Consider the following 23,671-nt stretch of genomic DNA (forward strand, 5'->3'; position numbering starts at 1 on the left):
CTGGGATTATAGGTCACTGGGCCTGGCATGCCCACCAGAGAGCCAGCCAGGTGGCCCACCTGTAGCTCTGGAAAGACTCCATGAAGTGAACCCTTTCCTGTCTCTTAGCCAGTGCATCCCTTCCGTTCCCACTGTGGGAGGCAAGCTCCAGGATGAAGGCAGGACCATGCGTGCGTTTCTAGTTTCATTTGCCTATATATTTGCCTAGGAAAAGACCTGGAATAATTGACCCCAATCCTTTTTACAGGGGTTGCTTCTGTGGGGTTCACTGTGAAGGAGGGCCACAGTGAGGGAGAGAATTTTCCCTTTTAATTTTACATCCCTGATATCACATTTTTAAAAATTTACAGCAAACACGCCTACCTGACATTACATTTGAAATTTAAAAAAGACAAAAACCAACTTCCTCGTCCAAAACTCAGAGTTTCGGTAGGTGGAGAAATGAAAGGTGATTCTTATTTTTTCTTTTTTGTGCTTTTCTTTCTTTGCCGAAGCACCAAGGAACCCAGATTACTTTTGCAAAACTCATTTTTAAATGTTACTTACACACACACACACACACACACACACACACACACACACACACAGAAACTAAACAGATCCTGGTTGCTCTAGATTCTGCAGCCTCCTGATCTTTGCTTGGCTGCAGCTTTGCACTGTCACCCCTGAAGATGTAAATCAACAGAGAAGCCCAGTCAGCAGAACCCTGGGGCCAGCAGGGAGGCCAAGCTGCGGAAGAAATGCTGGGAGGGGCAGATAAACTGAAGCCTCACCTCCCCTGGGTTTGTGGTCTAGTGCCTCTGGCCAGAGGGCTCTGAGTACTTCTAGAAGCAGCTCCCCGACCCTCAAGCATGGATCGTGCCTGATCAGACCTAACAGGTGCAGGATAAATGTTAACTTAAACTATCAGAGAGGGAGAGAGCTGGGGGGCCAGGTGCTGCTGGCAAATGATCCAACCACTGCTTTGAGTAATTGCAGGGAGATAACTTAAGAGAACCCAGCTTCTTTCCTGTGGCCCCATGGGGTGATCTGCCAGATGGTCGGCTACAGTCTGACCATATCCAGACAACAGTTCTCTGAGGACTTTTGGGCAGCTCCAGCCAGAGCTTTTGCCTCTAACTTAGGTTCATGTGGCAACATGGAGGTGACTCACTAGCATGCCCAGCCTCCTCCAGGGAGAGATCCATAAATACCTACTTGCAGCAGTGAGTTGGGGGGTGTGTGTGGAATATCACCTCATGGCCAACCAATGTCCATGGAAGAACTCTGGGGTGAGATACTGGAAGGCAAGAGATACCTGCAATTACCACCATCACCCCCACACTATATGCCAGAGATCTACGTATTACCACATTTGATCTTCACTGCTTCGTTTTTTGATATGATCAGAACATGCCTGACACACTGCAGGTGCTCAAGAAATACTTGCAGAATGAATGATTAATCTTTACAGCAGCTCCTGAGAGGTGGCTATTGTCATCATCATACAGACATTCAATGTATGTTACATTATGTCACATTAATGTTGTTATATGTAACAGTATATTGCAGGAATGAGCAACTGAGGCCCTAAGAGAAGGAACTTTCCTAATGTCACACCCTGAGAAACACCTCAGCTTTGTGATTCCCAAGCCAGCCCCTGGTTTACACACTGTATTAGTTTCTTACTGCTGCTGTAACAAATTTCTACAAATTTAGTGGCTTAAAATGACACAGATAATTGTCTTATTGTTCCCAAAATCAGACGTCCCAGATTCAAGGTGTTTTCAGACACTTTGAGTTCCTTTTTGGAGGTCTCAGGAGAGAATTGGTATTTTTACTTTTTGTAGTTAGTTGAGATTACGTGTATTCCCCTTTTTGCTGGTGTCTTCATTTCTCCTTGAATTCTCGCCTCTCTTTTAAGGATCCCTGTGATTATATTAGGACCATCTAGATAATCCAGGCTACTTTTCCCATCTGAAGATCCTTAATTACATCTGCAAAGTCCCTTTTGCCATGTGTAAGGCAACACATTTACAAGTTCTGGGGATTTGAATGTGCTCATCTTTGGGGGGCCATTATCACATCCACTTACCCAGCTGTCTTTATAACCCTGGGTTTTGTTTACAAGGAAGCGGATAACCCAATTTAAACGGAAAGGAAGTGGATAAAGCCTATTTGAAGGTAAAATTAGGAAAAAGTGTACTGGAAGGATTTGAAACACCTGAGGAAAGAGGAAGAATAATAAAATTTGAGGCTCTCAAAAGACTTCAATTTTATCTACAGGATTATTATTATTATTTTAAAAGACTTGAAGCAAATCTCCAAATATTAACAATCTTGAATGACGGGAAATGAAGGCTGCTGTGTCGTGCTCTAAATATATTGCATTAGTCTAAAAAATAACACTCAAATAGTCTGCACAGAAGAACCTGGGTCTTTGGAGGCTGGGGAATGCTGGCTTTGGCTGGGGCACCTGAGACAAGTTACTCAGCTGTAAAATGGGATAATAATTATGCCTGAAGGAGCCCACACGTGATTCTCCTATCAGGAGGGCAGGGGCCAGGCCGTGAGGTCACTTGGGGCTGCAAAGGAAGCTTGTGATGAGAATAGAACCGGCAGAATGGATTCCGTGCGAACTTGGGTTCCTTGCGGGATCCCCACCCCAGTTGGGAGGAAACCGCAGCGCAGCACCGCCCCCAGGTGGCCATAGGCAGCACCACATCCATAGAAAATGCAAAAATCAAATTCGACCCATGTGAAGATTGGATGTTAATGTTTAACATTTAGGAACTAATCTTTCTTTTTTAATGATGGCTTCCTACAGTACTTCTTGAGCCGGGGACAAGACTACCGTAACTCCAGGACTGCCAAGGAAGCCAGGGGGCGAAGTGCAGAGGCGTCAGGATGGAGGCCAGTCTCATAACAGGCATGCGCAAACTTATGGGGGCGGAGCTTACAGAGAACGAGGCGCCCTCGTCATCACACTAACATAGGCTGACAGGCGCAGCATTCAAGCGGGCGGTAGCGTGGCCGAGTGGTCTAAGGCGCTGGATTTAGGCTCCAGTCATTTCGATGGCGTGGGTTCGAATCCCACCGCTGCCACAGCCAAATGGTGTCACTTTTTTTGTATCTTCATATTTTTTCAATCACTTTTCAGTGTCTTATCCCTCTTCTCCTTTCTGATACTTTATTTTTTCTAACGAAATGGGGGAAGAAGAAGAGAAAGAAACCTTCCAATTCTAGCCCAGTACACAAACTTCTCTTTCACCTATTAATTCCATGTCCTTCAAATAAAACAAAATTTAAACAACTCCTCCCTTTCTTCAGGGGAATCACATCCAGGATAACTTGCAAAGTTCCCAGCAGGAAGCAGTAATTGAATGTTTCCAGTCCCGGGAACACAGGGAGTGGATCTCTTATCTCTCAAGGACAAAAGTTGAGGCGGTGGAGGGGAGGAGGCTGGGATCAGGAATGGAGTTAGAGAGGGTCCCTTGCTGGCCCAGGTCCTTGGGAGTGCTGCCCCTGACACCCATGGACTTCTGTTGGCAGAACAGATGGCAGGGGACTGTGGAGGGGCTGGGGGAACTGGGTCTGGCTCCCATTGGGATGCCAACCTTAATGTCTCAGCTGAGTTGATTCACTTCTCATTGGCCTCAGGCTTGCTTTAGAGTCCTTCATATTCACTGCACAACGAAGAAGCTGCTGGAAGCCCAGCTCAACCTGCAGGATGGACCAGGCAGACAGCATCCAGCGGCAGCAGTTACAGACGTTGTAAATTCATGAATTACACCTGTGAGGAATGTCTGCCGTGCAGGGTGCTAACCTGGCCCAGGAGAAGCAAGGAGGTGACATTAAGCTGGACCTGAAGTTGAGAGACTAGCCAAGGGAAGGTTGGGAAGAGATTTCCAAGAACAGGAAAACCTCTGTGGCAGGCAGGCCAGAGCCTGGTGAGTCCGAGGTGCCAATTAAAGGAGGCAATTAAATACCGCTGGGCAGAAGATTGGACAAATGGCCAGAGATGAGGCTGAAGAGACAGGCCGAGAGGGCCGTGAATGCCAAGGTCAGGCTCTGAATCTGACCCCAGGAGCAATGGGAAACCATTGAAGGGTTTTAAACCGGAGAGTGGCATGTTCCAACTTGGGATTTAGAAAGCTCAGTAGGGACATGGGACTCTATCAAGGTTACTGCTGTTGTTGGGAGAAAGGACAGTGGTTTATACCATGGTGGTGGCAGTATGTAGGACTGAAGGGGGTGGGCCAGAAAGACATTGTGGAGGTGGCTCTGACAGAACTCACCGATGAGACTGTGAGGAGGAATGTTTCAAAGTGATACCCAGGGGCCAGGCCAGGCAGCACACCTGTAACCCCAGCAGCTCAGGAGGCAGGAGGATCATGAGTTCAAAGCCAGCCTCAGCGAAGCAAGGCATTAAGCAACTCATTGAGACCCTGTCCCTAAATAAAACAGGGCTGGGGATGGGGCTCAGTGGTAAAGTACCGCCCCCCCCCCCCAAAAAAAAAAAAAGCTACCCAGGGGCTGGGCCTGGGCCACTAATGGCTAATGTGACTCTCCTCTTCCAGGGATGATGGAACACAAGGCAGAGAAAGGATGGGTTTATGGGAAAGATGATAAATTCACTTTCAGTTTGGTTCACATTGAGTTTGAGGTGCTTGTGGGACAATAGATAGAACCCAAGATTGGACACAGGAGTCTGGAGGTGGAGGCTGGGGGTGAAGCTCAGTAGAAGAGCTCTTGCCTAGCATGTGTGAGGCTCTGGGGTCAAGTTCAATTCTGGCAATGAAAAAGAAGTCTGGAGGTCAAGAAAGCACTCTGAGCAGATGACACAGATTTGGGAGGCAGGAGAGACTGAGGCCATGGGAGTAGATGAACTCACCCAGGAAGACCAGAGGGAGAAGGGGGCCAAGACAGAGTCCCGAGGAACCTGATCTTAATGGGAAACGCTGGAAGAGGGTCCACCGAAGGAGAAAGAGAAGGACTGGTCAGAAACTAAGTAAAACACAGCTGTGGCCTCACAGAGACCAAGTAGAATGTTTTAAGGAGTTCTACGGGAATTGACTATATTGAATACTAGGAAGAGGTTTGGCAAGATAGAGACCAGCTTTATGATTTATGGGCAAGGTCATTAATGACCTTGATTAGAGCCTTATTGAAATGGGTTGAAGAAATGGAAACACAAGTATAGAGAACTCATCACAAAATTTTAAAGAGGGGAGAGAAATAAATAGAGAGGGAATGGGGAGTCAAGGGAGGACATATTATAATTTTTTTTTCAGTGTTGGAAATTGAACCCAGAGCCCCATATACACACAAGCTAGGCAAGCACTCCACCATTGGGCTACATCTCCAGCTCTCAGGAGGACATTTTAGATGCCCCGCATTGGATCTATAGTTGGTAATAGCTTCAGTACCGACAGCGAAAGCTTGTCACTTTGCCTTGATGTTCCATTCTGATTGGTGATACTGTTTCTTCATTCATGTTTCTCTTAGTGCCTTCAAATAAGCTAGGACTTCCTCCCACTCAGAACCTCATGGAGGCTGATTATCTGGGGGAGTCTCTAAATACTTTTTTTTAATTAAAAAAATTTTTTAGTTGTAATTGGACACAATACCTTTATTTATTTAGTTTTTAAATGTGGTGCAGAGGACCAAACCCAGCGCCTTGCACAGGTAGGCGAGTGCTCTACCGTTGAGGCACAACCCCAGCTCTTCTAGATACTTTTCAAGCTGTCTGTTGGGCGGAGGTGTCGACTTCCTTTAGGAAGCTTTCTTGGCATAGGAACCTATGTTGCCCTCCAGCTCAGGGTTTAGACATTTACTTTCAGAGGCTCAGAGAAGCAATGGCTTGGAGAAATGTAGAAAACAAAGAAATTGATCCTCGGCTTTGGGGTTTCAAAGGGTGAGGTCAGGCAGTACACAAAAGATCTAGAAGATAATGTGAACAGTGTGAGTCTGTTTTTTCTACTGAGAACAGATTACTCAGGCTATGTGCGGTGGTGCAGCCTTGTAATCCCAGGGGCTAGGGAGGCTGAGTCAGGAGGATCACAAGTTCAAAGCATAGCCTCAGAAAAACTGAGGCACTAAGCAACTAAGTGAGATTCTGTCTCTAAATAAAATAGAAAATAGGCCTGGGGAAGTGGCTCAATAGTTGAGTATCCATGAGTTCAATCGCTGGTACTAAAAAAAAAAAAAAAAAAAAAAAAAAAAAAGAAAGAAAAAAAAATCAGAACTCAAGATTGGTAGAGAGTGGAAGTAGAGAAAAGAAGGAGGTGAGTTTAGATGCAAATGTGCTACCAAGAAGAAAGAGAGCCCAAGGTCCGCCAGCCTCAAACAGACTGAGGATTATTGATAGGAGAGAAAGAGGTAGATCCCAGACCTGGCAAGGTCAGGGTAGAGGGGGAGTCCCCTCAACCCTGGGTGTGATGGCATTCGAGCTCCTCCCTGGAGGGGGGAGTCCCCCTCCACCCTGGGGCTGGTGGGGAGCTCCCCCAGACACCCAGGTTAGAGGGAACTCCCCCATGGAGTGGGGAGTCCCCTATATCCTGGCTGAGATGGTGTATACAGAGCTCCCCTGAAATCCAGGTTAGAGGGACCTACCCCCTGGATGGGGGAGTCCCCTCTACCCTGGGTGCAATGGAAAGCTCCCTGGACATCCAGGTTAGAGGGACCTCCCCACTAGAGGGGGGAGTCCCCTCTACCCTGGGTGTAATGGTGTACAGAGCTTCACCTGACACCCAGATTAGAGAGACCTCGCTCCTAGAGGTGGGAGTCCCCTCTACCCCAGATACTGTGGGGAGATCCCCCCCACCGACACCCAGGTCTGAGGGACCTCGCCTCTAGAGTGGGGGTCCCCTCTACCCCGGATGCAGGTTCAGAACAGAAATAAGCAAGTAGTTTGACCTGTGGCTTGGGAAGCTTCTTCAAGTTACTCCCGCTGCAGAGAAGTAACCCCCACTCCGCCCTGCTCCTTGACATTAAATCCAGCCCCATATTCCTCATCTAAAATGTCAACAATAGTAAACTGTATTATAAGGGTGGCCATAACATTTAAATAAGATCATATAGATGAAAATCCTTGCAAGCTGTCAAGCATTTAACAGTCGAAAAGGATCATTATTGATCTTTAAAACATTATATACACACATGCAATGCCACCTAGAAGACCAGCATGCCATTTTAAGCTCCTTCACACACTGTCTTCCTTGTTCATCAGAGTCACATTCTGAGATGATGGGTGACTGCCATAGTTGGTATGACTGCTATAGTTGATTAGCACATTCCTTCCCTTCCACCACAGACTCGTGATGGCTTTCTCTTCTGCCACGATCCATTTGGACTGGCGTTTGCTCAGTCAATTCCAAGTCTGCACATTATGATATACATATATACATGGATCTATTATACACTGAAATCTTGGTATCCACAGTTGATATCAACATGATAAGAGGTGCAATTTCTATGGGGAGCAGGGTTGGATTAATAAATTCTGTGGTCATAACCTTTAAAGATGACAGTGATCCATCACCACTACCCCTCATTAACAAATAGGGACAATAATAAGTCGTAAAATATGACCAATTAAACTCTGCTTTCCCCATTATAACTATATTGGTACTTTTTGGAGACATCCAATACTTGACAAAGTTTCTTTTATCCTGCCCGATCTGGAATTGAAACTTGTGTTTACCATGCTGAATCATCTCCAGAATCATAAACCGGGAACCCCCAGAAGCCAAGTTGGGCTGGGCAGAAAGAAGCCTGCCTGGGTCTCTAGGTCCCTCCAAGCTCCAGCTCGTTTGTGTGAATGGGAGAACCACGACTTTTGAGTGGAGGGGATCAAACGCAAAGTTACTAAAATGGGTTTAACCCAAGATTCCGAAACGATATCGATGAAGATGCCCAAAGAAGCCCCAGAGGGGTGGACGATCCGCTAACCCGGGAAATGGCTGCAGGAAACGCAAACTCCACAGACGCCACCCAGGGGTACTGGCCCTCAGACCCCTGTCCGGGAGGCGGGGCTGGAAGGGGTGGAGCCAGAGAGAGTGGGCGGGGCCAGGGAAGGAATGGACACAGGAGGAGGGAGCCAATCCAGTCCCAGAAGGAGAAACCAAAAGATGGGCTCAAATGAAGGAGTGAGGCCAGAAAGTGGGCAGAGCCAGAGCAGGGAAGTGTCCAGGGGGGTGGGCCGGGACTGGGCAGGCGTGGGAAGGCCGGGAAGGCCTGGAAGACCGAGCAGGCTGAGGCTGGGACTCTCAGAGACTGGGCCAGGCCGGGGGGAGGAGCTAGAGGCGGGGCCAGGGCGCAGAAGGCGGATCAAGGGCGTGGCTAGGGCGCGGGCGGCCGAGCGGGGGCGTGCCCAAACACGGAGGGCGGGGCGAGTACAACCCGGAAGGCTGATGGGGGCGTGGCTAGGCCCAAGGGGCAGGGTCAGAACGCAAAGGCCGGTCCAAATCCCGAGGGCCAGGAGGGGAGGGTACTAGCACCGAGAACCCGGCAGACAGAACTGAGCAGGCGCTCCAGAGTGGCGAGAGGTCAGAGGCGCCTCCCCGCCGCCTGCACGGGCTGCGGGCCTAGGAAATGCAGGGCGAGGCCCAGCAGGCCCAGGAGAAGCAGCAGCCCGAGCAGCAGCCGCAGGAGCGTCCGCGTTGTGGAGCCGCTGGGCTGCCGGGTCGTGGACTGCACGTAGCGCTCCACCGCGTCGGCGAAGCTGAACTTGTCGGGAGAGTAGCCCAACTGAGCACGGGCCTTGGCGATCTGGAAGGTGTGCGTCACTGCCACGCTGAGCACCTGCGGGAGAGGCGGGACAGCCAAGGGCCGGGCTAGTGGACAGGGCGAGCATCCTCGACCTTGTTGTTTATGGAGAGGGAAAAGAGAACTTAGGCATTGCGCCTCCATCACAGAGATTTTAAAGGACCCGGCTGCTGCGTCTTGCTTCTGCAGTGTCCCAATGGGCAGGGGTTCAATTCCTCCCTAAAAGCTAATTAGCTGTTGTCCCTAAGACAGGAATTCAATTATGCACAAGTGATCACTCTCTTAGGTCTGATCTGCATTTTCCCTGCCACTGGGGCCCACAGTCTTCAAGAGTAATAATGACAGGTATCATGAAACATACCATGTGCTTGCCCTGGTCCAAACCTTTATATGCCTTATTTTATTTACTCTTCTAAGATGGTACCATCTCCTCTGGGCATATCTGAAAATTGAAGATCAGAGGGCTTAAATGACTTGCCCAGGGTCACACAGGAGAGCTACATTCTATCTAGCCCATGTTCTTCCCTGCCATACTAGTTTGGAGATGCCCTCTCACCTGTCTCATTTCTTCCTCTCTTGTTTCTCAGCTGGACATTGGGGAAGGGTCCACCAGTTGCTTGATTCTCCCCTGGCACTTGCAATAGTCTCTGGGGTCAAGCCCCTGGTCTTGGACACTTCCGTGGAACAGGGAGAGAGGCCAGCTCTTGTTCTTTTGGGCACCAGTTAGTTCAGGGATTTGGGGAGTGCAGATGTAAGCGTATTTTTAGCTGAGTTAATATTCCAAACATATTTATTGACTACCTATTATATAGAGATATAGCTGTGAACTAACACAGGCCCTGGGACACAATATTCTCAGCGATCAGGCTTAAATGTGACCTCATTCCTGACTTCCTCAGAGCTGGCTTAGGTGTCCCTTTTGCATACTCGGCATTCCTCATCATTTCTCTGGATAGCTGTCATCACAGTGTGTGGAGTTGCCTGGTTTATAATAAGGATGTCTTCCTTTTTAGACTGTGAGATTTCTGGGGGTAAGGACCATCTTCTTGCTTCCATTGCTGGCACACAGTAGGTGCTCAATAAATGATAAATGAAAAGCTGTAAATCAAACTGGAAAGCTGATTGGTATGTCACAGACTAGCCGGCAGAGGGTGCCTAAACCACAGCTGAAAAACTTCCCCAGCTAACTGAGATCTTCTGCTCCTGAGCTGAACAAGGAAATCTACCATTTAGACAGGAGGGAGTGGGGCCAAGTTTTTGCCTGACCACAATCCAGTAGCACCTTGGCAGCTCTTTTGCACTACCAGGTGTGGTTCCTGATACACTTGGCAAGCTAGCGATTAAGCCTGGAGTTTATTTAGGTCTGGGTTCGAATCCCAGTGATATTATTTGAGTGAGCATGGGCAGGTTATTTCACTATGTGTCTCATTTCCTCCTCTGCAAATGGACATAACAGAATCTACAACTGACCATAGCAGTGAAAATGAAATGGCATTAAGGGACTGGGCCTAGCATTCTCACCATCACTCAATAGATGATCACTATCATTCTCTCTGCTGGTCTGGAGGGTTCAAAGGAGAAATTATAGGTAGGTAACTCTCTCCTCTCAACTCTTGGGTCAGAAAGCTCTAGACCTGAAGTCCAGTCAATTACAGTAGGGTGTGACCTTGGGCAAGCCACTAATTTCTCTATTGATGCTCAGTGTCTTATGAGGAGCGAGCATAACCATTTGCCTTTCCTAATGTAGCAGGGCATCAGAGAGCATCAAAGGGGACGGTGGACTGAAGAGTTTTTGCAAATAACCCCAAACACCAGCTGTTGTGCTACTGTTTGCAATCTGAATTAAAATAGCCTCTCTTTTAAGCTATATGTGCCAAGCAAATATAAAACTATCTTTGTTGGGTGCTGTGACACTCGCCTGTAATCCCAGAAATTCAGGGAGGTAGAAGTGGGAGGATCACAAGTTCTAGCTCAGCCTTGGCCACTTAGCAAGGCCCTATCTTAAAATAAATAAAAAAGGCTGGGGGTGTAGCTCAGTGGTACCTTGGGTTCAATCTCTAGTAGCACAAAACCAAACGACCAGCATCATCATTACTATAAGCATTCTGTACACAGTAGGTCTATACTTATTATCCAGTAAGCATGAACTGAGGCTGGGCCCACCAGGTCTTTTGTGTGTGTGTGCATGTGGATGTGTGCCTGTGCACATGTATTGAGAGTTGATGATGGGGTTGGTGGTGTTCAAAAGCCTGAATGTCACGGAGCTTGCTTTTGGGCTCCTCCAGTCTGTCTGAAAAGCTAAGTTGCGTACGAGTGAAATAAGGCATGCAGGACTGGCTTGCACCAGGAGGGCACAACCAAAGCTGTGACTGGGATGATTATAAAGGTCCTGGACCAAACCTGGGACTAAACAGAAGGTTCTGAGACCTCAGCCAAGTATCCAGCTGTGCTGTCCAGGATGAGGCGGCAGTGAGGATGTGTGGGGATGGGGGGAAGAGGAGGTTCAAGGGCCATAGCTTTCCTGTTAGCAGCCCACTTACCTCACTGCGAGTGAGCAGAGGGGGGACACTGCAGATGGGCCGAAGGATCAGGTGCAGGAACTCCATCACGGTGGCTGTGGGGAGAGGGGCCAGGGACAAGGGCCTCCATCAGTGCAAACTTCAGGAGGCCCTCAGAGACCTATCAATGGGGGAAATTATTTGCTTTGCTCAGGGTCCCTTTTGCAAAAGTCATTGGATTCCTTTCAATTAGCAGCACATGCTGGGGTACCTTCGTAGCTGGGGACCAAATCACAAATAAACCTGCGCTCACCTCACACAGGTGGGGCACTGAGTTTGATCCTCAGCATCACTTAAAGATAGATAAATAAATAAATAAATAAATAAATAAAGATATTGTGTCTGTCTACAACTTAAAAAAAATTTTGGAAAAAAAAGAGGTTTTAGGTAAATGTGAGCCGACTCGAAGTCCTCTCTAGAATTGCTCTCCTATTCTCTTGAGAGCAGTGCAGTGGGCCACTTTAAGAATTACTGCTATGCGCTGGGGATGCGGCTCTGGGTTGAGCATCCCTGGGTTCAATCCTTGGCACAAACACAAAAAAAGAAATACTGCCACTTCCCTCCCACCTGCTTCCCGCTGATCCTGACATCACTGGTCTAAGGTTTGCCTAGAGTATTTTTCTGTTCAGAGTCCCAGGGGGGCGGTCAGCAGTGTCAATCACTGTGGCAACACTGCACAGGAGAAGTCACCCTGTGCGTGGGTGTGCCCAGGAGGGCGCGTTTGCAAATGTGGTGCATTTAAAATATAGCAGATTCCACCAAAGGTGGGTCAGGAATAGCCATTTGTGACTTGAGGGCTACCTGTCCCCTTGGGCTGTTCACTCCATGCCCGATGTCTGCTCTACATTCCAGATGGAAAGAGGCCAGCAAAGGGCACAGAAGCCAGGACACTGTGGAGAGGGGCGTGGGAGCAGGGGCTGACCTTCAGGATAAGCAGGAGAATCTAGGGTCAAAAGGAAGTTCCATGTGTCCCAAAGCAACTCCAACTTCAAGGTGACTTGGGGAGAGGGCAACTCCAGGGCTCCCTCTCCCCTTGTCTGGCATGTCTCCCCAGCATGGGCTGTAGGGAGCCAGCCGTGCCTAGGCCTTGCAAGTGGGTTAGGGGGTAAACAGGCCCAGGCCCATGATAAGGGAAGTGAGGTGCCTATGGAGCCCACATGTTCAAGGGCAGGGTAGGGCTTGGCTCACCTGCACGGCCTCTTTAAGTTTTGGGCCCTTGATACCTCCACACCACACTCCCTTATCTTAGTCCTGGTCCTGAATTTCAAATAAGGTAAAGCACTCGCACGTGCACCTGGCACATGGAGGCCTTCATACACTCTCCTTACCTGCCAGGTAAACCCAGGAAGTAGGCAACTGGATCCATGGCTGGTGGTACCCCAGCTTCTCAAACTGCAAGGGAACATGGCCTGAGATGAGATAGGTTGTCCACCTGCTCCTCCTACCCTGGGGCCCGCAGAAGACCCCACCAACCCACAGCCAGCCCCATGCCTGCACCAGTCTTGAAATGAAATCTCTCCTTGGTCTGGGCGACTCATGGCATGAGTTGAATGCATGGGACGAGTTTGAACCTGGGCTCATTCACATTATTTAATTATTATTTACATCTGCCCACGCCGGAAGACACTCCCAGGTACTGAAGTAAAATCGATTTTTCTAGAATCCATTTATCTGTTAAAGTGGGGGTGATGGTGGGGGGAAGACCCAGCAAATGTGTGGAAGATGGCAGGACAGTTCTGAAAGATCTACTAAAATCTAATGAAATCTCCAGGACAGCCATCCTGGCTGGCCCTGGATGAATTGTGTAACAACTCTCCAAGTCAGAGAGACCAAAACAAGGCGAGCGGGATGCAGAGAAATTGGAGCCCTCTTATGCTGTTGGAAAGATGGAAAATAATGTGGCCGCTTTGGAAGCCCATCTGGTAGTTCCTCTACAAAAGGCTAAACATAGAGTTTCCATATAACCTGGCAGATCCATTCCTAGGTATGTACGAAAACATAACAAAAATGCATACAAATGTTCTTTGTTCTATTCATAACAGCTCAAAAGTGGAGGAACCCAAATCTCTATCAACTGATGAAGGGCCAAAACAGCATGCGGTCTAGCCACAGATGCAGTATTTTGGCAATAAAATGGAATGAGCTAGACCCAGTGGCACACGTCTGTGATCACAGAAGCTGGAAGAGCACAAGTTCAAGGCCAGCTTCAGCAACTTAGTGAGGCCCTAAGCAATTTAGTGAGACCCTCTCTGTAAATAAAATATTAAAAAGGGCTGTGGGTGTGGCTCAGCAGCAGAGCACTTGCCTAGCCTGTGCAAGGCCCCTGCTTTTGTTTCATCCCCAGCACCACAAAATATAAAACTCCACAGGGCTTGAAGCCATCGTGAATCAGGAGGCAAGTCAGGAAGGAGCTGTGACAAGCTGGGTAAATACATGGCCTTACCCAGGGGCGGCCACAGCTCAGCTGCAGCCAGTTCCCATCTCGTGCAGGGGATCGTGTTGCCAGAGCTGGTTTGTAATATGAAATCTGATTTTTTTGGAAGCAGGAGAGTTGACAGGGAGAGACGACAGGATTGCAGGTACCTACTCCAGGATCGGGTGGTGCTTGGTACCTACCAGGGGTGCCATCCACTCAAAGAGGTTGACGCTCTCCCCGTCATTGATGTAGTAGGCCTGCCCGCTCTGAGGGGGACACAGGGAGGGCGACAGTCAGGCATCTGCCTATCTGCTGACCCCACCCCCCTTTCCAATGGCTCTCAGCAGCTGCTCTAATCCCCTCATTATCTTGAGCAGCCCCCCAGGCCCAGGGACCGACCTGAGCCACTGCCTGTGAATTCTGGGGCCACCATACTGTGGGATCCCAGTGCAGTCACCTAACCTCTCTGTCCCTTACTTTACCCGAGAAACAGGGAGAAACTAATGAAGTCTCCCTCTTGGGCTGCTGTGAAAAACCCAATGTGACAATATTTGCAAAATGCTATGCCTTGGGTGGCTGTCATTTTGGAATCAACGCCAGCCTCACGGGATCTTTGTGAAGAGGTACTAATGCCCTCTGAGGACCAACAACCCTGGGGAACCCCTGCCTGCAGCCTGTGGGACATCAGAGACTCACAGCCACGTAGCCCTTGGCCGCCGTGAGGGCCTCTGCTGCCAGCACGTGAGCCTGCACCAGATTGCGGACGTGGACCCAGTTCATCCGTGTCCTGCGGTCCCCAAATCGGAACATCAACAGCCTCCTCTTGATGTGGCCCTGGCACAGGGTGAGGGGGCAGTAAACACAGGGACTCAGTCTGGGGTGGCTTTACCTTCCCTCTGATGCCCACCCACGGTCCCAACTGTCTGGCTCCAGGCCAAGGCCTTTGCACCGCCAATGCCGCTCAGCTGGGGACATGCCGCCCTGGCACTACCTTTGATGTCCCCGCCTTCTGTCACACCGCACCTCTGACCCATCGGCAAGTCCAGGTGGCCCTGCTCTTAGGATTTACCCGGATTCCGGCCGCTTGTGACCCTGACTGCTGCCCTCATCTCCCACCTGGACACTGACCACAGCTTCCTGACCCTCAGCTGGTCCCACACAGTGGGGGGCCCATTTATTCCCCAGGCAGACCATGTCTCTCCTGGCTGGAATCATCCCTGGGTGTCCAGCTTGTCACTGAAAGCTGGTGTCCTGACAGATGGCCAAGAAGCCCTTCCTGGTCAGGCCCCGGCGACTTTGCCTCCTACCGATGACTATGGCTTATCATCCGCCTCCCGTGTGAGAACAGAAGCCCACAGTGTGGGAGCCCTCTGCTTTGTTCACTGATCTGTCTCAAAATCTAGAGCCTCCCGAGCACACAGTAGGAATTCAACAAATATTTGTTGAATGAATAACTGAAGGGAGGCGGGAAGGAGTCACTGGGGTTGACCTCACATCCCCCAAGAACCTGGTCGACTTAAGAAACAGAAAACAGACCTAAGGCTCCCGAGGAGGCGTGTTCTAAAACCGCAGACTGCAGCGGTCACCTCCGGTGGCCCCCGTTCCCCCCAGGGCCTTCCACTCCCAGATGAGGCTCAGCCACAGGAACCTCTTGGTGCTTCCCACGTTGGCCAGGACCTTTCTCCTCTCTCGGTGTGTGTCTGAGCTGCCTCCTCTACCGGGTCTACCTGCTCCCTGCCACCCCACTCCCCCATTAATCCCTCCAGGAAGCCCTCCAGGACCCCTCACCAGGCTTTTCATGTCCCTGTGCCCAGCGCTCCCCAGGCTGAGGCTGTAAACGTGGTATGTGTCGCTCTAACCGGGCTGTGAGCTGTGGGAGGACAGGACCTTGTGGCTCTCCGCCCCATACCTAGTCTTTTCTAGAGAAGGTTTTCCGTAGCCAGACCCTTGCTTGCTCGTGTGAGATGACCCACCCAGCCCCCCGGGGACCCACGTGTGAGCGGGGGCAACAGGCTCCCCTCTGTCTTCCCAACCCACGCCTTGGCCTGTCTGGCAGACGTGACGGCTCTGCTCCTGGTAAGGCTGCGGGGCCCATGAACTGCTGGGGTCATGGGCATCTGAGGGTCCCAGGCTCCGGACCCTCTGCCTTCAGCTCAATATGGTGACCACGGACAGGGAGGCCCCGTCACTGTTGCTCATCAACCTGGCTCCCTCTGCCTGGGGTCCTGGAAGGCTGGGGTGACATACCGCCACTCGGGGTAGGTGCCTCTGCTCTTCAGGGCCGTAGATCCCGGGGGGCCGCAGCACACAGGTCCGAAGAATACCCCCTCCTAGGACACAGGGGTGGGTGGTCAGGAGAGTGGGGAGGAGCATCCCATCAGGGAAGGGAAGCACCGTGCTGTTTACACCTCCTGGGCCTTCTCCGGTGTAGACCACCCTCTACCACTGGCAGTCCACCCTCCTGTGGGGAGACTCTCTCTGCAAGGTCTTGGGGGCTAGCCATTTAGATGGTGGCCATGGGACTCTTTCACCTAAAAAGCAATACTGAGCATCATTGTTACCAAGACCCTAATCCTAGAAGGCCCACCCTAAAGAGACTGGTCATCAGTTCCTGCCACCCAGGTCCTTGAACTGCCCCAACTCTGTCCTTTCCGAGACCTTTTGGCCATTTTTCTGGAAATCTATTTTCTAGAAGCTTTGCCACATTCTTCCAACCTAAGTTCCCTTTCTCCACACGTGAGCCAGGGCTGGCGTCTCTGCATCAACTCAACACCTGACTGCTACACCCCCAACATCCTCACTTGACCCTGAGGCCCAGAATGGTAGGTGAAATGGTGGCTCCCCCCAAAAAAGACATCCGTATTCCAGAACCTGCAGATGTGACCCTATTTGGAAAGAAGGTCTTTGTAGTTGTAATCTGGATCTTTAGATCATCCTGTATTATGTAGCTGGGCACTAAATTCAATGACAAAAGTCCTTAGAAGAGATCCTCAGAGGGGCTGGGGTTGTAGCTCAGTGGTAGAGCGCTTGCCTTGCATACACAAGGCCCTGGGTTTGATCCTCAGTACCACATAAATTAAAAAAAAAAAAAAGAGAGAGAGAGAGAGAGAGAGAGGGAGAGAGATGCCCAGAGAAGAGGAAGCAGGTAAAGACAAAGGCAGAGCTGGAGTTGGATTTTTTCCCCCTTTTTAAAAAATGTTTTGTGGGGGCTGGGGATGTGGCTCAAGTGGTAGTGTGCTTGCCTGGCATGTGGCCTGGGTTCGATCCTCAGCACCACATACAAAGTTGTTGTGTCCGCTGATAACTAAAAAAATAAATAAATATTAAAAATTCTCTCTCTCTCTCTCTCTCTCTCTCTCTCTCTCCCCCTCTCTCTTTAAAAAAAATGTTTTGTGAGGTTTATTCAAAGTTATTGTTGTAACTAAAATTTCCTTTTTGATACTAACCATTGAATCCAGGGGTGCTTTACCACTAACCTATAACCCAGCCCTTTTAATTTCTTTTATTTATTTATTTTTTTGAGCCAGGTTCTCACTAAGTTGCCTTGGGCCTCACTAAGGTGCTGAGGCTGGCCTTGAACTTGCGATCCTCCTGTCTCGGGCTCCTGAGTTGCTGGAATTACAGGTGTGTGCCACCATGTCCAACCTGGGCAGGGATTCAGCAGCCACAAACCACGGAATGCCCGGGACCACCAGAAACTGGAGGAGACATGGAAGGATTCTCCCCTACAGCCTTCCGAGGGAGGTGGCTCAGCTCACACCTTGATTTCAAGATCTTGGAAATCAAGATCTTCCAGATGACTCCAGAAGAAATTTCTGTTGTTTAAAGAGACCAAATTTGTGGTAGCCATAGGACACTAACATGCCCAGAGACAGGAGGACACAACTGCATTGAGGCTGAGCTGGGATCTAGATCTCAGACTCAGCATCAATGTCAATGTCACAGGGTCCTCTGTGCCAGTTTAGAGGGACAGTCCCAGCGACCAGCTTGGGTAGTAGGAAGTGGAAATCATCTGGGGTGAATATGGCTGGACTCCTGGAAGGCAGGTGTCAGGTGAGCTGCCCTGTAAACAACCTGCAGCTAAGTTGAAACTCTGGGTCCCCGGGGCCTGGTGGAGGGAGGTCAGGTTGCATCTGACAGTGGCCAGTGGGGCACTGGGCAGCCACGTCACAGAGGGGCCAGGCCCAGGGTATCCATGACTCTCCTGACCATGGAAAGCTGTGGATGCATATAAATTATTCTCAGCCAGAGGATTAGGTGTCTGGCATGCAGGCTGTGGTTGGAGTGGGGAGGCCCCAGGTAGAGAAGAGAATTCACCCACAAAGGGTTAGACCACTGGATGTTCCCACTGGGATCAGAGGTGGACGCCTGGCTGGCCCAGGGTATCAGGGGCTGGGGAACATTTTAGAAAAACGTGCCCTGGCTTTAGAGACCTGCTCTTCTGTGCCTCATGTGCAGTACAGTGGTTAAACTCCCTGAGGTTCAAATTCCACCTCAACAACTTCACAATGGAGTGACCTTGAGTGAAGCCAGTTATTCGGTCTCGGTTTTCTCACCTCTAAACTAGAACTAATGATTTCAAATATCCCTTGCTCTCTACACCGGCTTGGCTCCCAAGTTTAGATGATTTTGATCATAAAGGGAAACCAAGCCATCTGATGCTCTTCTGTTTCTGAATTTCAGAAAGCTTTCAGAGCTTTTTGCATATAAGATCAGCATGCAACAGAGGACCTGGTGTGTAGTAAGCACTCAATAAATGTGGACGGTTCACATTCTGTTATTATTTCTCTATAACCAGAGGAGAGAATGCAGTGAGGTAGCAGAGGCAGATTTTTCTGGAAAGCTCTCGAAGGTTAGACTTTCAGGTTCTTCGTTTGCACTACCCTTCCACAGGGCTCAGCTCATTCTCTATTTAATTTGTTGTACCCTTTTATCTAAAGAGGATCCCCACACCTGGATCCACTCCTGTGAGACAAGAAAGAGACTTCAACCTTGGGTGAGCCCCAGCCTCTTCCCCACCAGATGGGCAGAGGCTGGACCAGACTCTTTGGAGACTGCCGTGCTGCAGGTGAAACATAGCAGGTGCTCAGGATGCTCTGAATGATGAAAAGCCCAAACCCTGGGGACCGACCCTTGGAAGGAAGGCAGGTCCAGACACACGTCAGCTAGAAGCCACAGTCACGTGGGCATTTCAGAGAAGGCCCCTGGTGCTCACCTGGGAGAGGAGTCCCGTTGGCCATGAGGGTCAACTGGTCGGCGATGGCTTTGGTTCGGGAGTAGTGGTCTATGTGCTGCCGGGGGACAAGGAGAACAGAGCCACAAGATGGGGGTCAGCAACGCTGCTGGCAATGCCCGGCCAGCCTGGCCCAGCCCAAGGCTACACCTTGCCTTTCAAATGGGAAGGTGTGGATCTGGGAGATGGCCAACCCTGAGCCCCACTGCCTCTCTCTCCCTCTGGGTGGGAGGACAGGGCATCTCCTTCCAGAGTCAGAAGAACAGAAGTGCACTGGATGCAAGGTAGTAAGACAACCAGGGCACCTCAACTCAGGGAGCCTCCTGCCAGCTCCCTATGTCTGCCCTGTGCCACTCACTGGTGCTGGTCACTCACTGGAGGAGTTACTTATGTTATCCTTTAGTGTCCCGTGAGGTTTTCACACTCATTATCTCATTTCCTGCCTTCCATGACCCCCTGGTAATCATTTGTCAGATGAAGAAACAGAGGTTCAGAGTGGTGAAGCCACTTGCTCAGGGTCACACAGGTCGAAAGGAGCTGGGGGCTCAAGGCCAGAGGACTTTCACCACCCCTTCAACTTGACAAACTAAAATCGGATCAGGCCTGTGCCCCCCCCCCCCAGTTTGGGGTATCCCTTCCTGCTGGGCCTCACCCTGGTCCCACCCTCCCCTTCTGGAGGTCAGTACCTGGTCCAGGGGGAAGTATGGCACCGAGTCCTCATGGCCCTGCTCTATGGGTTTCCCGCCAAATGCCACGTTGACGGTGCTGGTGTAGATGAGCCTCGGAACCCTCCGGCGGACACAGACTGCAGTGATTGACACGTGCACACCCAGGGCTGAGTGTGAGCGCGCCCACAGGCAAATCCAATCCTCTGGTCTCTTCCCCCGTCTTCAACACACACCCCGACCCTCCCATAATCCAGAGCAGCTCAGGAGGGAAGGTCTCCCCCAACTTGGGGTGGGTTGAAGCCTGGCTCCATGGGCCCCTTGGGGGCCAGGCCCACTTCCTTCCAGGGTGGCTTTGGCCCCTGAGCCACCCTGCCAGGGACAGGTCAGATGAAAGTCTCACTCAGCGGGGACAGAGAAAAAAAAGACACTCCAGAACGAGAGAGAAAGTCAAGGTGCAGGACAGGCCCCAAGGGCTCAGGTGCGGGTCTTCCATTAGGGGATTCAGCGACTTGTCTCACGGCCCTCCCCCGCCCCCACGTTCCCTGCCACACTGACAATCCCCATGCAGGGCCCCGAGAGGTCTGCACACAGGAAGGACGTGCTGCCCACAGGCCCTCGCTGGGCAGGCAGGGCCAGGCCGGGAGGGTCATGCCTCTGTCCCCTGACCCTGTCCCCCACAGCTGGGCCTGTGGCAGGGGTGGGAGAGAAGGAGAGCACAGTGGGCACACAGCCTACCATCGATCACTAGTTTGGTGCCTCCGACATTTATAGATTCAATCTGTTCTTTTTGCAGCTAAAAGACAAGACAGGGGTGGGAAGTCATGGTACTGTCCCCTGTCTTGTCCCTGAGGCCAAAGGCTGCCCTTAGGGTCAAGCAGGGGAGAGGGGCAGCAGAAAGTCCGGTGGGCACCCCACCATTGTGGGCAGGGGTCCTGGGAGGCCCACGGGGGTGTGGGTGCCCAGATCTGCACCACCTCCCCAATGGCCAGGGGGAGGTTCTGTCCCCATTCGGCCCTCAGCTCTCTCATCTGTAAAGTGAGCGTTGACCCTTTAGAGGTCACTGGGATTAAGTAAGACCCTTGGCAGGGGATGGTGGCTGGCCCAGGGCTGGCCACAGAAGAGTGACTCAAAATATGCTGGATTCTTTTTGTGCTTCCAAAGTCTCAGTTTCCTTCTCTGTAAAATGACATAGGAATACTGTCCATCGTAGTTACACTGGGTGGAAACACCCAGAACAAACTCTGCGTAGCAGCTCCCTAGGCTCCCAGGGACAGGGCAAGAGCTCTACAATCCTCAGTCTCATTTAATCCTTATAAAACCATCAAGAAGTGGGTTCCAGATTTATTTCAAGACGATTTTTCTTCTTAGCTGGGCACGGTGGTGTACTCCTGTAATCCCCGTGATGCAGGAGGCTGAGGCAGGAGGATCGCCAAGTTCAAAGCCAGCCCCAGCAACAGTGAGGCACTAAAGCAACTCAGTTTGAGACCCTGTCTCTAAATAAAATACAAAATGGGGCTGGGGATGGGGCTCAGTGGCCAAGTGCCCTTGAGTTCAATCCCCAGTCCCCTCAGTCCCCTCAAAAAATTCAAATAGTGCTGGGGGTGTGGCTCAGTGGAATTGCCTATTATGTGTGAGGCTCTGAGTTCCATCCCAGCTCTTTAAAAAAAAAAAAAAGCAACAAAGATACTTCAAGCAGTATAATGAAGAGGAAGTTTCCTCCCATTCCTGATTCCAAGTCTTCCTTTTCCCTCTCCAGAGGTAAGTGTTATTAATAATTTTGTGTATGTTTAAAATCTTTGTTTAAATATCAGCATATATGCCTGTGCCTTTAAATAAACATTTATCCTAGCATTTTAATTTTTTAAAAAAGCCAACAAGATATCAAACACTGTTTTGCACTTTGGAGATTGTTCTGCTATGAATACATTCTGAATCACCTCATTTTTTTTCTAATGGCTGTGTGGAATTTCACTGTGTGAATTCAAAACAGTTTATTTATTTATTTATATAGATATTTCTTAAAAAATATTTCACAGGCTGGGGATGTGGCTCAAGCAGTAGCGTGCTCGCCTGGCATTGGTGAGGCATTGGGTTTGATCCTCAGCACCACATACAAATAAGACAAAAATGTTGTGTCCACCAAAAAATAAAATAAATAAATATTTAAAAAAAATTTCTTAGTTGTCAATGGACCTTTATTTTATTTATTTAAATGCAGTGCTGAGAATCAAAGCCAGTGCCTCACATGTGCTAGGCAAGTGCTCTACCACTGCACTACAACCGCAGCCCGAAGACTGTTTATTGAAATAGTCCCCAACAGATGAGCATTTAGGTTCTCTCCAGCGTTTTGTTATTAAAAGCAATGTCATCAATATACAAATAAGTATAATTTCTGATTAAAGGGTGTATGTATGTTTTGGTAGATACTGTCACATGGGTTGTCACATAAGTAGTAGTAATGTCCTCACTTTCCAGGTGAGCAAAGAGAGGCTCAGAGAGGTTAACTTCCTCCAGGTCACATAGCTAGAAAGTGGCAGAACTCGTATTCGGTGTGGTGGATGTAGAATGCAGGCTGGGAATACCCAAATCCTTCCTGGAGGAGGTGACAGGCTACAGGCATACATGGGCACCAGTGGGTCTGGAGGGCAGAGCAAGACTGGAACCCCACTCTGTCTAACCCCAGGTATGAATGACAGGGCCTCACCCTCTCAGCACCAGACATGCCATAGGAGGCCACGTGGAAGACACAGTCCACCCCTTCCAAGGCACGGTGCAGGGCTTCCTCATCTCGGACATCAGCCTAAAACAGAGAAGAAGGAGTAGGGGTAGGAGGTTCAAGTCCAAGGCCAACTGAAATAATAACTCTGCATATTTCCAGGTCCCAGAGCCCACCCCTGGCCCAGCCCCGGCCAAGCATCTTCAGGGTCAGGAAAGACTGTGGAGCAGGGTTTACTACCTGACTCCACAGTTCACCCTCTTGATCTCTGGTCCCCATTCATCAGGGTTCCGGGGGCTGCGCTGGGCACTTCTCACGCACTATCTCATCAACCCCCTGAGACCCTTGTGAAATAGATATTATTATTGTCCCCTTTCTGTTGATGAGGACACCAAGGTTCAGGGATGTGGAGCCTTGTGACCACCGCTGCCCAGCTAGGAGGTAAGAGGTGGAGCAGGAGTTCAGACGGTCTGGCTCCAGGGCCTGGGACCTCAAACCCAACCCTGGTTTCACAACAGGCACTGTTCCCACCCCCACCATCACAGGTCCCCCGAGAACCCCGTCCTTGCACCTGGATGAACTCAGTCCTTGGGGGCAGTTCCCACTGGGGTCTGCGTAGATCAAGCAGGATGACAGAAGTGCCACTCTTAGCCAGGCTGGAACCCAGGCTAAAGCCCAGGTAGCCTCCTCCTCCTGTCACCAGAACCTTCTGCCTGGGCGCCGGAGTGGGTTTGGACTGAGTCTTCGGCTGCGGTGCTGGTGCTGGGGTTGTTGACCCCCGTCGGGGCCCAGTCCCTGGTGACGGTGAAGTTCCTGGCCCAGGTCCTGACCCAGTTCCTGGGCCAGGTCTCAGAATAGCACCAGCTCCCGGCCCAGGCCCTGGAACCACACTGGGCCCTTGAGCAGCACCAGCTCTTGGCCCAGGCCCTAGAACCACCCCAGGCCCTGGTCCAGGCCCTACAACAGCACTGGGTCCTGCTCCAAGCCCTGAACCAGACCCTATGCCAGGCGCTGGACCTGAGACCCCTCCCCTGGCCTGGCAGACAGGGCAGGTCTTCTCGCCCTGGCCTGCAGCTTTGCAGGTCTCTGGGGAGGAGCCTGTGGGGTTGGGCTTCATCCTCTACGGAGCCATGCAGGCCCACAAATGGTCCACCTGTGGAGAAGAACAGAAGAAAGAACATTCTAGAACTGCCTCAAGACACACAGGTTATCAGACCCCTAAGGAGGGAGGAGAACTCCAGGTGGAAATCAGAGATCCTCAGGGTTCCTGGTGGACCTAGCTCTTTCAGAACCTCGGGAACTTCCAGAGGAGTTGCTCCCTGCCACAGAGAG

General features: G+C 50.5%; 1 protein-coding gene and 1 non-coding gene across 2 annotated transcripts; one reads left to right on the forward strand and one right to left on the reverse strand.

The window, feature by feature from the left end:
- Positions 1–3,002: 3,002 nt before the first annotated feature.
- Trnal-uag (transfer RNA leucine (anticodon UAG)) lies at positions 3,003–3,084 on the forward strand. The gene has a single exon. It is a non-coding gene; the product is annotated as a tRNA-Leu (tRNA).
- Positions 3,085–8,310: 5,226 nt separating this feature from the next.
- On the reverse strand, positions 8,311–23,456 carry Sdr42e2 (short chain dehydrogenase/reductase family 42E, member 2). The gene is made up of 12 exons (XM_078024238.1): positions 23,402–23,456; positions 22,911–23,095; positions 22,328–22,423; positions 20,359–20,416; positions 19,642–19,760; positions 18,938–19,013; positions 15,970–16,052; positions 14,419–14,556; positions 13,923–13,988; positions 12,635–12,698; positions 11,289–11,362; positions 8,311–8,784 (listed from the first exon to the last, which is right to left on the reverse strand). Exons 1-12 carry the CDS (start codon positions 23,454–23,456, stop codon positions 8,530–8,532), a joined length of 1,269 nt encoding a protein of 422 aa, XP_077880364.1. The 3' UTR covers positions 8,311–8,529.
- Positions 23,457–23,671: the final 215 nt, after the last annotated feature.

Source organism: Ictidomys tridecemlineatus, chromosome 10 (genome assembly GCF_052094955.1).
Source record: "Ictidomys tridecemlineatus isolate mIctTri1 chromosome 10, mIctTri1.hap1, whole genome shotgun sequence".
Taxonomy (NCBI): Eukaryota; Metazoa; Chordata; class Mammalia; order Rodentia; family Sciuridae; genus Ictidomys; species Ictidomys tridecemlineatus.

What these genes read in the sequence shown, in the direction of transcription:
- Sdr42e2 (XM_078024238.1), bottom strand. Translation starts at nt 23,456, where the DNA reads ATGAAGCCCAACCCCACAGGCTCCTCCCCAGAGACCTGCAAAGCTGCA. An exon ending in TTGAGTGGATGGCACCCCTG is followed by an intron (nt 12,699 to 13,922) that starts GTAGGTACCAAG and finishes GTTCCCTTGCAG; the next exon opens with TTTGAGAAGCTGGGGTACCA. An exon ending in CTCTGCTCACTCGCAGTGAG is followed by an intron (nt 8,785 to 11,288) that starts GTAAGTGGGCTG and finishes CCTCTCCCGCAG; the next exon opens with GTGCTCAGCGTGGCAGTGAC.